The sequence below is a fragment of the Scyliorhinus canicula genome, chromosome 3 (genome assembly GCF_902713615.1).
Source record: "Scyliorhinus canicula chromosome 3, sScyCan1.1, whole genome shotgun sequence".
In the NCBI taxonomy this organism is placed as follows: domain Eukaryota; kingdom Metazoa; phylum Chordata; class Chondrichthyes; order Carcharhiniformes; family Scyliorhinidae; genus Scyliorhinus; species Scyliorhinus canicula.
This window is the reverse complement of record NC_052148.1, coordinates 98,697,726-98,714,589: the sequence shown is the minus strand read 5'-3', so window position 1 is coordinate 98,714,589 and position 16,864 is coordinate 98,697,726. Positions and strand designations below refer to the sequence as shown.

The 16,864-nt window shown below is 41.3% G+C and overlaps 1 protein-coding gene across 13 annotated transcripts in view; it reads left to right on the top strand.

Annotated features, from left to right (window-relative positions):
• The window catches only part of pde4d (phosphodiesterase 4D, cAMP-specific), a 1,491,178-nt gene that overhangs the window by 1,454,376 nt on the left and 19,938 nt on the right, over positions 1-16,864 (top strand). For all 13 annotated transcript variants that reach the window (XM_038790967.1, XM_038790980.1, XM_038790972.1 and 10 more), the window contains 4 exons: positions 490-583; positions 13,403-13,572; positions 14,186-14,284; positions 15,475-15,639. In XM_038790967.1, the coding sequence (XP_038646895.1) occupies positions 490-583; positions 13,403-13,572; positions 14,186-14,284; positions 15,475-15,639 (528 nt within the window). The remainder of the gene's footprint in view (positions 1-489; positions 584-13,402; positions 13,573-14,185; positions 14,285-15,474; positions 15,640-16,864) is intronic.

Here is a 16,864-nt window from a genome sequence, read left to right as displayed (position 1 = left end):
ATGATTCCCCTCACAGGAGAATATGAAACTCGGGGACACAGTTTCAAATTAAGGGTTCTCAAATTTCAGATAGAGATGAGGGGGAATTTCTTGTTTGGAATTCTCTTCCCCATTGAAATAGGTTAGGGGCGGGAATCCCTGAATCTGCTCCCACCTACCACTTTTTAAGGTGTTCTGTCTCAACAAAACTCCATGAAAATGTAAAGAAAGTCGAATAGGTAAAGCGTAAATTGAAGAAAAATGGGCACAGTAAGAAGTCTTGCAACACCAGGTTAAAGTCTAACATGTTTGTTTCAAACACTAGCTTTCGGAGCACTGCTCCTTCCTCAGGGGAAAAATGATGTAGTCATTGCAAAGGGTGCATCCAAATAATGCGTACAGAACTTGTGGTAGAAAGCACATTGAATAAAATCTATGTTAACTTTAAATCAAATGCTAAATTGTCACAAATTGAGATGTATTAATTTTTATTGTGTATTGTTTTTACAGTTCAAGAGGATGCTCAATCGAGAGCTTACTCACCTCTCAGAGATGAGCAGATCTGGCAATCAGGTCTCAGAGTTCATATCCAGTACATTTTTAGGTGAGTGTTGTTCAAAGCATTATTTTTAACATTTTCTATTTTTCATGTGAGAGCTGAGGTGAATTTGATGACGGAGACCCATTGTTAAACATATATGGCCTTTTTTAAGAAGACTTCCCGATATCATTCCCAACACCATTTTGACGAAAGTGTGTTTGGGGCTTCCACATCACAGGGGAGCTCACCAAGAGAACTCTGTTAAGACCAATTAAAGGAGTCCAACTGGAATTTTGTGGGAACATTTTAACTGCCTGGAGGTGGGCACCTTGCAGCAGGCCGGTGGTCTACCATTTCGGCAGACTGTGAGGCCGTTCCTGCCTTCATGGGTGTGGGTACAGCTATTGACGGCCTAGTAGAGGGTTTCTCCCAACAGTGGCGACCTAATTGCTGTATCTGTTTTAAAACCTTCCTTCCAACATAAGGTCAGGTGTCGGGATATTTGCTGATGATTGCACAATGTTCAGCACCATTCGCAACTCCCCTGACACGGAATCAATCCATGTGCAAATGCAGCAAGACAATATCTAGCTTGAGCTGACAAGTGGAAAGTAACTTTTGCGCCACACAGGTACCAGACAATGACAATCTCCAATGAGAGATAATCAAACCATCGCCCCTTGACATTCAATTACATTGCCATCACTGAATCCCCCACTCTCAACATCCTGGAGGTTACCATTGACCAGAAACTGAGCTGGACTAGTAATAGAAATTCTATGACTACAAGAGCAGATCAGAGGCTACGAATCCTGCGGCGAGTAACTCACGTCTTGACTCCCAAAATCTGACCACTACAGACAAAGCACAATGGAATGCTCCCCACTTGCCTGAATGAGTGCATCTCCAACAGCACTCAAGAAGCTCAACACCATCCAGGACAAAGCAGCCCACTTGATTGGCACCCCAACTACATACATTAACTTCCTCCACAACTAACGTACAGTAGCAGCTATGCATACCATTTAAAAAATGCACTGCAGGAACTCACCAAGGCTCCTTAGGTTGTTGGAGCAGCACTTGACCAGGCAAGTGGAGAGTATTCTATTACACTCCTGAGCTGTGCCTTGTAGATGGTGGTCAGGCTTTGGGGGGGTCAGGAGGTGAGTTACTTGCCTTAGGATTCCTAGCCTTTGACCTGCCCTAGTGGCCACAGTATTAAAATGGCTAGTCCAGTTCAGTTTCTGATCAATGGTAAACCCCAGGATGTTGATTGTGGGGGATTCAGCAATGGTAATGTCATTGAATGTCATGGGGCTATGGTTAGATCCTCTCTTATAGGAGATGATCATTGACTGGCACTTTTGTGGTGCAAATGTAACTTGCCACTTGTCAGCCTAAGCTTGGATACTGTCCAGGTCTTGCTGCATTTGGACATGGGCTGCTTCATTATCTGAGGAGTCGTAAATGGTGCTGAACATTGTGCAGTCATCTGCAAACATCCCCACTTCTGACCTTATGATGGAAGGGAGGTCGTTGATGATGCAGCTGAAGAGAGTTGGGTCTAGGACACTACCCTGAGCAACGCCTGCAGTGATATCCTGGAGCTAGGACGATTGACCTCCAACCACCACAGCCATCTTCCTTTGTGCCAGGTATGACTCCAGCCAGCAGAGAGTTAAAACTCCAACCAGTTTAGCTGGGGTTTCTTGATGACATTCTCCGTCAAATGCTGCCTTGATGTCAAGGGCCGTCACTCTCACCTCACCTCTAGCATTCAGCTCTTTTTCCATGTTTAAGCCAAGGCTGTAATGAGGTCAGAAGCTGAGTGACCCTGACGGAGCGCAAACTGGGCTTCTGTGAGCAGGTTATTGCTGAGTAAGTGCCGCTTGATAGCACTACTGATGATTCCTCCCATCACTTTGCTGATGATGGTGAGTAGACTGATAGGGCGGTAATTGGCTGGGTTGAATTGTCCTGTTTCTTGTGTACAGGTCACACCTAGGCAATTTTCAACATTGCTGGGTAGATGCCAGTGTTATAGCTGTACTGGAACAGCTTGGCTAGGGGTGGGTAAGTCTTCAGTTCTATAGCGTGATTTTGTCAGGGCCCAAGCCTTTGCAGCATCCAGTGCCTTCATCCATTTCTTGATATCACGTGGAGTGAATCATATTGGCTGATAGATTGACATCTGTGATGCTGGGGACCTCCGGAGGAGACCTAAATGGATCACCCACTCGGCACCTCTGGCTGAAGATTGTTGCAAATCCCTTGTCTCTTGCTCATATGTGCAGGGCTCCTCCATCATTGAGGACAGAGGTATTTGTGGAGTCTCCTACTCCAGTGAGTTGTTTAATAGTCCACCACCATTCTCAGCTGAATGTGGCAGGACTGCGGAGCTTAGATCTGATGCCTTGGTTGTGGAATTGCTTAGCTCTGTCTATTACTTGCTGCTTATGATGAGACAGGACATAAGCAAGAATGGTGATGGTGCTATCTGGAACATTGTACAGTATGATTCTGTAAGCATGACTATGTCAGGCTGTTGCTTAACTAGTCTATGAGCCAGCTCTCCCAACTTTGTCACAAGCCCCCAGATGTTAGTAAGGAGGACTTTGAAGGGTTGACAGGGCTGGGTTTGCCATTGCCGTTTCCGATACCTGGTTCGATGTCAGGTGGTCTGTCCAGTTTCATATCTTTTTTGTATTTTCATCACGGTTGAAAATAACTGAGTGGCTTGCTTGGCCATTTCAGAGGGCATTTAAGAGTCAATCACATTGCTGTGTATCCAGACCAGGTAAGGGTGGCAGATTTCCTTCCCTAAATGACATTAGTGAACTTGGTGGGTTTTTACGATAATTGACAATGGTTTCATGTTCATTATTAGACTTTTTAATTCCAGATATTTTCTTGAGTTTAAATTCTATCACCTGCTGTGGTGGGATTGAAACCCAGGTCCCCAAATCATTATCCAGGGTCTCTGGATTCCTAGTCCAGTGACAATACCACTATGCCACCACCTCTTCAAAGGAAACCCTTGTGAGAGAGACAAAGTTTCTGTGCAGTGCAACTAATATCTGGGTTGGTTGTTTGGAAAGCCATGGAATCTGTTTCAGTCACATTGGCATTTTATTCTACAATGTGGAATCTTGAACCAGAATTTGTCAGTTAATTCACTTAAACCTCATATTTACACTGAATGTTAAGGGTGTAAGTTGACATTGTAAATTATTTCTTCCTTCTGAACTTGTATACAAATATACAAATTGGGTTCAGGAGTAGTCCACTCGGCCCCTTGAGCCTGCTCTGCCATTCAGTAAGATAATGGCTGATCTGATTGTAATTTCAATCCCACATTTCTCCTTCCCCTTTTTATGATGCAGTAAAGTTTATTTTTGTTTGTTCAAACCCATAGAATCTTGTGCCTTTGTTCTATTAGCAAGCATCTTAAATCTCAAACTTTATATACTTTAAACAAAACGTTATTGGACCCTAACCAGATCTCCCCCACAAAAAGATCAAAACAGAGATTACCTTGAGATGCTGGAAGTTGATTGAATATGGAAACTTAGCCAGGTTTAAATTGAGAAGTCCTATTCTTAAAAATTACTGAACTGCAGGAAACCGCTACAGCTTTCAGAAAAATGTTAGTGACCAATTGCATCCGAATGCTTAATGGAAGTTAATTCTCCTAAATAATTGTTCTCTGTTCATCAAGAGGGCCTGTCAAAAGTGACAAGAGGAACTGTCAAAAGCATCAGTCAATGGGAGCTGTCAAGCCGTTCAGGAATTTAAAAATCCTGCCCTTTAAATCCTTGAACAAATAGCTGGAGCATTTTTTTAAAATCACTGCTTGCTATTTCACTCTGATGTTGACATAAGCTTGAGGGCTTCCATTACTTGATTACTGCTGATGACCAATTTATCAACCAACCATTATCACAGTATTGTATCTGACTTTTCAGTTTGATTAACAAATGCAGGTGATTATTAAAGTGAGACTATGAATTCCAATGTGCTTTTATAAGGGATTGTGCACTCAAATGAAATGTTTGTTATAAGGGTTTATGTAATTGTAGATTTTTTATGGATGAATTTTTTTTCAATGTAATGAGGTCTACGATTAGAACATATTTGATAGAAGTTTATTTGACATAACTTTATTTCATCTCTGCATGGGTGAAGAGGTCTGTCCATGTTGAATACTTGAGTTGGCATGGTAGGTGTAAATATAAATGGATAGTGGGTGGGGAGGGGGCATGGATTGCCATGAGTTGCCATTAAGTTGGTATAGAAGCTATGGGAGGTGAGTACCAGGGCACAGGTTGGCATGGTGATTATGAGGGGTTACAGGTGATGGGTGGTGTATGAGGTGTTGTATGTGGAGTGTGTGAGGGGTAAGGGCTGGAGGGATGTTTCATGTTTTATTCTTTCTAAAAAGATTTAGGACAGACTTTCCACCCAGCCTGCCTCTACACCCAGTATCATTTTCGGTACTTCCAGGGTCGTTAGCCTGGATCAAAAATTTGGCAGGCATTTTTAAATGTTGGTTTTGTGGACCTGGGAATTCTTCCAACTCTGCGCACCCATATCACTGCCGGAAGTCTAGGCCTATCTCTCTGCACATACACAATTTTTATGTTACCTTGTCAATGTAACCAAAACAGGCACAAATGTATGGCATAAAATGAAAAATGGGCAATATATGGCTAAAAAGGAGCAGAGAATTTTATTCAGTGGTCAATTAAAATGCACTCTGCAAATAATTCACAAGTTCCTATTGATATATCTATAACAAAATAATTCATAACTATTGCACTTGTAAAATTGAAGTTGGTTTTAAAAGTCCAACAAAATATAATTTTGCAACAAAATACTGTATTTATGACTCATTTACAATCTGTCCACGTAGCACAAGATGCCAGCTTTCCCTTATTGCAAGATTGGATTGAAAAAGCTACACATGTTAACATCAAGCATGGCCTATACCTGAGCTGCTATGAGATAACCCACTGCTGACTAATTGAGAAGAAGTTTTAACCTCTACCTTAAAAATTTAATTGAAGGAACTTCTGTGGAACATTTCTGAACAGTCACGATTTAAATTGTTAAAGATAAATTCCACTCTTTCAGAACAAAACTATCCAGCTTGAAATGGATGATAGAGTTGTTGGAGTCTAAATACAGAATGAATTTAGGCAAATATGAAGGGCTTTTACCTTTAGTAGTTCCAGTGACTGGAACAGTTTTAATTTGTTTCCATCAAAGCTTGCAAAGCTCTGCTCCATGATTGATCTGACTAAGCATTTTTTTACATGTGAATGCCTCAGCTTCTTAGCACAACAGCAGAAAACATTTCAGTCTGCAGATTGAAAGAGAGAAGGCAAAATCGGATGTAATGGTGTTACAGTTAAATAAAGGTAATTACGAGGGCATGAGAGAGGAACTGACGAAAATCGACTGGAAGCAGACCCTAGTGGGGAAGACAGCAGAGCAAAAATGGCAGGAGTTTGTATGCATAATTGAGGACACTGTACAGAGGTTCATCCCCAAGAAAAGAAAGATTATCCGGGGAGGGATTAGACAGCCATGGCTGACAAAGGAGGTCAGGAAATGTATCAAAGAAAAAGAAAGATCCTATAAAGTGGCCAAAAGCACTGGGAAATCAGAAGATTGGGAAGGCTACAAAAACAAACAGAGGTTAACAAAGAGACAAATAAGGAAGGAGAGGATCAAATATGAAGGCAGGCTAGCCAGTAATATAAGAAATGATAGTAAAAGTTTCTTTCACTACATAAGAAACAAACGACAGGCCAAAGTAGACATTGGGCCAATTCAAACTGATTCCGGAAGGCTAGTGATGGGAGACGAGGAAATGGCTGGAGAACTTAATAAGTACTTTGCGTCTGTCTTCACAGTGGAAGACATGAGTAATATCCCAAAAATTATAGAGGGTCAGGGGGCTGAGTTGAGTATGGTTGCCATTACAAAAGAGATGGTGCTAAAAAAGCTAAAAGGTCTTAAAATTGACAAATCTCCTGGCCCCGATGGGCTACACCCTAGAGTTCTGAGGGAGGTGGCTGAAGAAATAGCGGAAGCGTTGGTTGAGATCTTTCAAAAATCACTGGAGTCAGGGAAAGTCCCGGACGATTGGAAGATCGCTGTTGTAACCCCCTTGTTCAAGAAAGGATCAAGACAAAAGATGGAAAATTATAGGCCAATTAGCCTAACCTCGGTTGTTGGTAAAATTCTAGAATCGATCGTTAAGGATGAGATTTCTAAATTCTTGGAAGAGCAGGGTCGGATTAGAACAAGTCAACATGGATTTAGTAAGGGGAGGTCGTGCCTGACGAACCTGTTAGAATTCTTTGAGGAGGTGACAAGTAGGTTAGACCAGGGAAACCCAGTGGATGTGGTCTATCTGGATTTCCAAAAGGCCTTTGATAAGGTGCCACACAGGAGGCTGCTGAGTAAGGTGAGGGCCCATGGTGTTCAAGGTGAGCTACTGGCATGGGTTGAGGATTGGCTGTCTGACAGAAGGCAGAGAGTTGGGATAAAAGGTTCTTTTTCGGAATGGCAGCCGGTGACCAGCGGTGTCCCACAGGGTTCAGTGTTGGGGCCGCAGCTGTTCACCATATATATTAATGATCTGGATGAAGGGACTGGGGGCATTCTAGCGAAGTTTGCCGATGATACAAAGTTAGGTGGTCAGGCAGGTAGTGCTGAGGAAGTGGGGAGGCTGCAGAAGGATCTAGACAGTTTGGGAGAGTGGTGCAGGAAATGGCTGATGCAATTCAACGTGAGAAAATGTGAGGTCTTGCACTTTGGAAAAAAGAATCCAAGCATAGACTACTTTCTAAACGGTGAGAAAATTCATAATGCCAAAGTACAAAGGGATCTGGGAGTGCTAGTCGAGGATTCCCTAAAGGTAAACATGCAGGTTGAATCTGTGATTAAGAAAGCGAATGCAATGTTGTCATTTATCTCAAGAGGGTTGGAATATAAAAGCAGCGATGTGCTACTGAGCCTTTATAAGGCTCTGGTTAGGCCCCATTTGGAGTACTGTGTCCAGTTTTGGGCCCCACATCTCAGGAAGGACATACTGGCACTGGAGCGTGTCCAGCGGAGATTCACACGGATGATCCCTGGAATGGCGGGTCTAACATATGATGAACGACTGAGGATCCTGGGATTGTATTCATTGGAGTTTAGAAGGTTAAGGGGAGATCTAATAGAAACTTACAAGATAATGCATGGCTTAGAAAGGGTGGACGCAAAGAAACTGTTTCCGTTAGGCGAGGAGACGAGGACCCGTGGGCACAGCCTTAGAATTAGAGGGGGTAAATTCAGAACAGAAATGCGGAGACATTTCTTCAGCCAGAGAGTGGTGGGCCTGTGGAATTCATTGCCGCGTAGTGCAGTGGAGGCCGGGACGCTAAATGGCTTCAAGGCAGAGATAGATAAATTCTTGATGTCGCGAGGAATTAAGGGCTACGGGGAGAATGCTGGTAGGTGGAGTTGAAATGCCCATCAGCCATGATTGAATGGCGGAGTGGACTCGATGGGCCGAATGGCCTTACTTCCACTCCTATGTCTTATGGTCTAAGACCTGACCTGATTTCTTCTGATGCAGTTCCTCACAATTATCTCCAGAGAAACTACTTAATACCCCATTATGTGTGTTTGTCAAATGCAGGAAGAATAAATTGTCAAGCAATTAAAATAATGAGTTACCCCAAAGTGAACAGTTTCAATTTGACCGCTATATCCTAGGAGAAATAAAATGATTTTAAAAAAGTATATAGCTGCCAGGAGGAAGTAGGCGGGACAGCACCATTTCCTAACCCCATTATTATTCTCAAAAGTAAACAGGAAAGTGAATCTGGATTTCAAGTGGGTAATTAAAAGAGAAACATTTATACTTTGCACCACAGCCCAAGGATGAAATGATGACAATTTCAAGTTCACATAAGGCATGCGTCAGTTGTCAAAATAACAAAATCTGTTAAAATCATTAGCCTATAGGTGCAGGTAGGCAATAGCTATATTGTGCTCAGTGCAGCATTTCATTTCTAATGAAGAAGAATGTTAATCTTACCAATTTTGTTTTTGTAAATAAATGAATATTACATCCTGCGTCAGCTAAGCACCAAATTGGAGATCTGTGCAAGCATGGAACACCATAGCTAAAAGTTAGCCCTATCCACCCCGAGCAACCACCACCCTCCATGTGTTTTTTTCATTGTCTGGAGAAAGCTCATGGTATTGCCTTTAAGGGTGGGAGCAGTCAACTAAACATTATTGGAAAAACAGTGAAACAGATGGTCCTATTTCTTTGTTACTTCCTGAAGCTTTTGTTATGAATAATTATTCAGTATTTGCATATTTGTTTTGGGAATCTGCTTCTGTAAGAAAGTTAAGTTAATTTAGCATAAGGGTTATAAAAATAAGGGGAAAAATAATTTATACTGCTATGCTTTGGTATTGATACATTGTTTTGTACATGTAACGACAGAAATAACAGCAATTGCTTAATTATCAAATCTTGTCATTGAAATATAGCATTCAGCAGTAGTCTTCCACCATTCACATAAACTGTGTTTGTAGTAAGTAATACAAACTGACAAGCTTGTTGTTTAAATGGGCATTATATAGAAATGGTATTATTATCTTCCAGTAACAAGATCACACCCTGCTTTTTGTAATGTACTTCAGTGTATTGGCCAAATAGTGCAGTAAGTTCCTTGCTGATGGCAAGAGATCTGTGATTACTAAAGTGAGCCAAGGTTTTGCTTTGGTTTAGCTAATTTGGTCATTAATTCTCTGTCAAGAAAGATTAGAATCATTTGACAATATAGTGAATTGGTTGCTATTTGTGGACAAATTATTAATTGTGACAACTAATTACAAAACTAGCCAGCAATGATTGTCAGAGGTTTTATGTAAGTTATAAATTGATAGGGCAAGGAAGTTATATTAAACAGATTTTGTATAAATAGCTAAAACTTTCCTACCAGAAAATATGATCCTTGTTATTAGTTGTGAACTACAAAGTGATTTATCACTGCCTACCAGCAAGCTGTTTAGTTAGCTAGACTGCAGCCAAGGTACGGTATAAATCTTTAATACAGAAATAGATTTTATTTTATTTTATATCGCCACCTTTCTCCCGCAGCTGAGAGACCACATGGGGAATTCTGCATTGCAAAATCTGGCACATCACACTGAAACCTCTGACTAGGAAGTCTGCAATAATTGCTTGAAGCCCTGCGTGCAGCAATTTGATTTCTTCTTATCCTAATGGAAAATAACTTGTCTGCGCCTGATTTTACATCTCTGATAGCCCAAATAAAAGCTTGCTGTTGATAGAGTAATTGACCTGTCTGTGTGGAGTTTGCACATTCTCCCCGTGTCTGCATGGGTTTCACCCCACAACCCAAAGATGTGCAGGTTAGGTGGATTGGCCACACTAAATTGCCCCTGAATTGGAAAATGATAATTGGGTACTCTGAATTTATATTAAAAAAAGATAGAGTAATTGATGCAGGTCTGCATCTGCTGGTGCTTGCACAATGAATTTTATCAAAGGTAAAATTAAAGACTACACTAACCTTAACATCGCAGCAGTTTGCATCTATTTTTTATTCCAGGTTGACGACAAATAACATTCACAACGGTCAACCTAGATCCAAGAGTTGACATGGCTGTTTGTTTTTACAATCCTGGAGACTCATATGGGTGTTGAGTTTTTATAGACATTTTTATAGTTTGAAGAAACATTTTCTAATGGCTATCCTGGAATCTGTGCATTTAAAATATAGAGAATTGCAATCTCTCCAACAGGCAACTGAGGTTCAGGAGAATCTAATATATTAACAATTCACAAGCATTGCTTTGAAGAATTATAAAAATGTTTTTATTTTGTACTTCTTTAAATGACTTCTAATTGTGCTGTATTTCTTTATGTTTTCATGCGATGTGGGCATTTCTGACAATTAAGGCAGCATTTGCTGCCTATCCATAATTGCCCTTCAACTAAGTGGCTTGCTAGTCCTTTTAATAAGGCAGTTAAGAGTCAACCACATTGCTGTGGGTCTAGAGCAGGGGTGGGCAAACTACGGCCCGCGGGCCGCATGCGGCCCGCCAAAGGTATTTCTGCGGCCCACCAAGTCATTAAAAAAAAAAAAAAAAAATTTTTTAAAAAAAAATTTGTTTTTTTTTTTTTAAATTTTTTTTTAAGGTTAATGCTGGGGGGCTGTTGGGTTACTTACTGGTATAGGGTGGATACGTTGACTTGAGTAGGGTGATCATTGCTCGGCACAACGTCGAGGGCCGAAGGGCCTGTTCTGTGCTGTTCTATGTTCTATATGAGGCGCCCAGAATCATAACCGGGGGAAGTAATTATTTTACTTAATATACTATGCGGCCCTTTGTGAATTGTGAATTTCTGAATGTGGCCCTTGCACGGAAAAGTTTGCCCACCCCTGGTCTAGAGACATATGTAGGCCAGACCAGGCAAGGATGACAGATTTCTTCCACACAACCAGGTGGATTTTTCAACAATCGGTGATCGTTGTCATGGTTGCCATTACTGAGTTGAGTTCTTTTCATAAAGTCAATTTAAATTCCACCAGCTGCTGTGGTACCCATGCCCCCAGAGCACTAGCCTGGTCCCCTAGGTTCTGAGTTTAGTGACATAACTACTATGCCATCATCTCCCCTAAATGTTAAGCTAAAGTTGGTTCGAAAGCTTCAAAGACCAACCGGCAAATTTGAAGTGTTACATTTTAGTTATTAAAATAAATGCCCCCTTCGTAGAAGTGAGTAACTTAAAGCAGGAAAAGGTTAATAAAAACAGTCAAGATTTGCTGATTCCTGCAGCCTGCAGGAAATTGCATGGAATTCCAAGGCATCTGAAGAAAGCCCAGGCAGACATGCTCTTCCACCCTAGATCACCCAACAGTCAGACTTGTTCTTCATCTCTTTGACAGGGTTAGATTTTAAGCATATGACAAATGCAATATGCATCAACCCAGTTGCACACATGTCAGAGCTTCAACTATTCCAAGTATTTAAATAGGCGGAGGCGTAATGGTATTGTCACTGGACTAGTAAACCAGAGACCCAGAATAATGCTCTGGAGACCCAGGTTCAAATCCCATTACTGCAGATGGTGAAATTTGAATTCAATAAAAATCTGGAATTGAAAGTCCAATGATGACCATGAAACCATTGTTGATTGTCATAAAAACCCATCTGGAAGGAAATCTGCCGTTCATACCCATTCTGGCCAAATGTGACTCCAGACCCACAGCAATGTGGTTGACCCTTAACTACCCCCTCAAGGGCAATTAGGGATGAGCAATAAATGCTAGCACAGCCTGCAACACCCGCATCCTATTAACTAATTTAAAATAAATTACTGGACCACAGCCTGGAACTCTGACATTTTCAAATATGATTTGCACGGTTGACTGATTTACATTTTCTCCATTTTCTGGTAAGCTTCACTACATTCTAAGAAGAGTCCCGGAGATAGTATGTTACGTGTTTCAAGTGCAAATAATTGAATATGTTTGTTGTTCTTACTGTAGAAATAATAACAAACACAAGTGCTTCTGTATCATTTAATACCTTGATACATTCTGCACATCATTGTAATGATAACTGAGAGTACTTTCCTTTGCATCATATTTCTGGGAATGAAATAAGCGAATGTTCATACAATATTATACTTGAGAAAGAAACTCAGTAACAGATTTCAGATCTAAATTAGTGCTAGTTTTGAGATCATGGACCCCAATAGTAATGGAAAATTGGGAAAGGTGTGTGGGGAGCAGCTAATCGTCCATTGAAACCAAATAGACTGAGGACACCAAAGGCCTGCTAAACACGGGCCTCATTACAATGCTGTTGGACAGCCTGGCGGTAAGCAGGAAGGTTAGCCACAGGCAGGAGTCTGTGGAAGTGATACTCTGCACTTCAAATACAGTGTTGCATTCCAAGGAGGAAAGGACTGGGGAATCAAAAGTCTCCAGGCAGTATTTGATGTGTGTTGTGGGGAGTGGGGTGATGGTAGGGTTGCAGGCCTGATGGTTGCACTTGCAACAAAACTATCCTGGATGAACCACTATCAACAATTAATTAAAATTTGGAGATTCTTCAAAAATTCTTTGCTGCCAATCTGCACAGTCAGTTTCACAGAACATTCCTGATTTACCAGAAAAAGACTTTGATGATCGTGTAGCGATAACACGCTAGAATGGTGTCAAACACTCAACACATTTGAATGGCATGTTTCTGTCCTTTAATAAACACTGGTACTAACTGCTTTATCTTATATGGGCGCTGTTACCCACCCAATTTTATTACCCAGTATAATTCTAAGAAAATAATATTTCAAATGCTGAAAATCAGAAAAGAAAATAGGATATATGGAAAACACAGAGAAGATTTGTGTTTGTGATAAAGCCTTTTTATCATCAGTACAGTGCCTACCAGTAAGTTTTTGTTTCAATGGACTAAATGGGCATGGGTTGGTGTCAGCTATGCCTTGCACATGGACCTACATGATGGAGTTAGTTGAGCTTATAATGTTGGCTACTTTCCTGTGTTCTTCACTGGAATTTCTATGAAAGTTCTCCTGATAGCCCACTTGAACTTTGTGGAAAATCAACTGAAGCCCTGAAGAAAGGTATAAATGACTGTTTGCACCTATTCCCTTGTGTTTCTTCTGATCTTCCATTGATGTTATGGTCTACATTTGGGAGAAACCCCAGAAATATTCTTCTGCTTTCTGCTCTTGATAGGACCATTGGACTACAGTGTGCAGAAACCCAGTAGGTACAGATGTTCTAATTTGCTACAATTATTTATTTGCAGACAAACAGCATGAGGTTGAAATGCCATCACAAGCACAGAAAGAAGAAAAGAAAAAGAGGCCAATGTCACAAATCAGTGGGGTGAAGAAACTCATGCATAGCTCAAGCTTAACAAATTCCAGCATTACAAGATTTGGAGTCAAAACTGACCAGGAAGAACTCTTGGCAAAGGTGCGTTTACTTCAGACACTGGATTTCATGCTTATTTTCAATTTATAATACCCTCCACTTCCAGTCATCTGATAAATGAAGGGGAATATTTGACATTGCAGCACAAATCTTTTATTGGCAAAATATCTGACCAATTGATTTACGATTTACGATATTTTTTTAATGATTTGGGCCAGATAAATATGCTCCTGAGATCCCAAAAGAAAAAAACACACCGGCCAGAATTCTTCAGTCATTGCAATTCACTTTTTCCCACTGGCAGTGCAAACTGCGACAACCCCCCCCCCCCCCCAAGCCGGTTTTGCAGCGGCGTGAGGCGGTTTCAATGAAAAATCCAATTGACAAGCGGCAGGAGTATGGAATTCTGCTGCAAGCGAATGGCCGCGCAGCCCGGAAACACAGGAGGATCAGAGAATCCAGCCCACCTTTTCTGGTAGCGTAGTCAAGATGCTAAAAACGATTGTACATTTAGTTCGACACCGTTACTTGCAATCTGGGTTAAAACATTTTTAATCTCTTTGTGGACACATCATATTTAGTGTAAAATTTAAAGGTAATGCATTAAATGTTTATTCTCATTTGGTATGCTTCATGTATAAAATTTGTTCAATAGGAATTAGAAGAAATTAACAAATGGGGCCTTAATGTCTTTAAAGTTGCCGAATATTCTGGAAACCGACCTTTAACAGTTGTCGTGTACACAATTTTTCAGGTGAGTTTGGAGAGTATTCATGTTTGACCATTTAAAGATGTTTCATTTGGCGATAGGAGCCGCACGAGTGTTCTCCAACACTGTTGTGTATCATAAAGAGCTAGTGACAGGCCACAAATTGTTTTGCAAATGTCAAGGACACAGTCAGTTGTTAGAACTGAAGAAAGAAAGTGTATGAACCTATTGGAGAATTTTTTTACCCAAAATGTCAACTGAATTGTAGAGTTTAAATGACAATCACTGATTCGTTGCATTTTGCATTGTTCAAGCACGAGAACGATCTGAACTGGCCAAGGATACCCTGACATTATAGCATGCAATATATAGTTAGTTAACACCTGCCTTCACCAGATCAGCACTATTGGGAAGTTCATTGCTAGTGCCTAACCCAGGCTCTTTAAAAGCTACAAATGATCTTAAAATAAGTTTGTGCCTCAAAAGGTAGATGAAACTAATTAAATAGCAGCCCGAACCTTAATAGTGAATTGAGGGTAACAACCAACTGAAAGCATCAGTTTTGAACTTCAGTTTGGCTTATTTATTTTTGGTTCTCCAATTCAATGCGGTTATCTATCAGTATCCATTTATTTTGTTTTTCAATTAAGGGGTAATTTAATGTGGCTAATCCACCTACCTTGCACATCTTTTTGGACTGTGGGGGTGGGACCCACGCAGACACGGGGAGAATGTGCAGACTCCACATGGACAGTGACCCAGGGTCGGGATCGAACCCGGGTTCTCAGCACTGTGAGGAAGCAGTGCTAACCACTGCACCACCGTGCCACCCCTTGTTCTTATTTTTTTTTAAATTCAACCATAATTGCTTTTCCGATGAGAAGTTCTAATTTGGTGGCCTGGGAGCACAACTGGTTGGTGCATTAACAAGCTGCATCCAAGAAGCATTGCACAGTTCCAATTTATTACACACTGACTACCAGCAGTTATGCATGGGATCTGGGGAGTGAGAGTGACTGGGCCACACTGCATTTTTCACCAACAGGTAAACAGAGTTAAGCAGGAGCTTAGGTGTAGGTTTTTGCCCATCGAATTGGCGGGGGATAAAAGGCCTAGAGCCATTGGCCATGGGAGGGGTAAGAGATAATACGCAAAAAAAGAGAACCAACTGATTCTTTATGGCACATTTTCTTTGTTTTCAGTGCCTAATCTGTGCCCATTTTCATTACTTTTAGGAGCGGGAATTATTAAAAACCTTCAAGATTCCAGCAGATACTTTAATTACTTATTTGATGACTTTGGAAGACCATTATCATGCGGATGTGGCTTTTCACAATAACATTCATGCAGCAGATGTTACTCAGTCCACTCATGTTCTACTATCAACACCTGCATTAGAGGTAAGAAGTGGCACTCTTTAAATATTTTTATTTTCTTAGATAAACTGAGGATAAGCAGAAGATTTTGCGAAGAATTAATTCTTTACATAATAATTCAATGGAGACCAAATTATGACAGTGCACATAGTCCAATTAACCATTGGCTCCAACCCAGCTTCACCTAAGACCTACACTTGCCTGTAACTCCTTGTGCACAGTATCGCCAGTACTTTCTTTAGATAGAGAGATAAATGGATACATACAGTGATTGGCACCTCCCATCTGTGAGAGATGATAGGAGTATAGCCTTAGAATTTGGTGAGGTCAGATAAGATCCTCTGCTGCACTTCTTTTGATGATGCAAAAAGCCAATTTTGTTTTGGCTGCAGAACCTGGGCAGAATTTGGAAACAGGCTTGCCCAGCATCTTTATCTCCTCACAGCGTTATGAATTTAATCCTCTGGAAGAGCAGGAACCCCCATCTCTGGAGCTCATTCAATTGCAAGAATTGTGGGAAGGAGCTTGCGTAAAGAGATCACCAGCCACTTACAGGACTCCTCACCAGTGTCTTTGACTGTCCTGAGCTGGACCAACAGCGCATACTGTTTGATCCATAGCTGGGATCTTATCAGAGCATGTCCTGGGCTTGCATATTACATCTCTGGGTGGGGGACGGGGGGACGTTTCCGGTTTAACCGAGGGCCGTAGGGTGCATAGTTGCTGTGTGTCACCGGGTGCAGACACTAAAGGGGTCTTTGTGATGCAGAGGCTGTGCTCTGGTGGGAAAAACTAAAGCACTCAGCTCCCACTTCTCAGTAAGCTAGCCAGTGGTAGTGGGGCATGCAACTGTACTTGACATACAACATCACCCTGTGGCAAACCACTGACATGTCAAAAATATGTGATCCAGCTGAACATTCCTGTCCATGGCCAATAAGGCCAGGAGTAGGACTTGAAACCAGGGCCTTCCAATCAGAATCGCCACCAACTGAACCATTCAGCTTCCAGCAGATGCATGCACACATATACATTTATACACATATTAATCTAGAAGTTCATTTCTAAATACATGAAATCAGTCTGGGTGGGATTTTCCAGCTGTGCCCAGCCGGTGACCGGAAATGCAGTGGACCTTTTCATGGGCTGTGTCCCGCCTGTCGCAATCTTGCGGGGAAGAAGAATCCAATTGGGGAAAACTGAGAAAAAAAGTATTTTTAATGTAGAAATAATACTGTGGTCTTCAAAG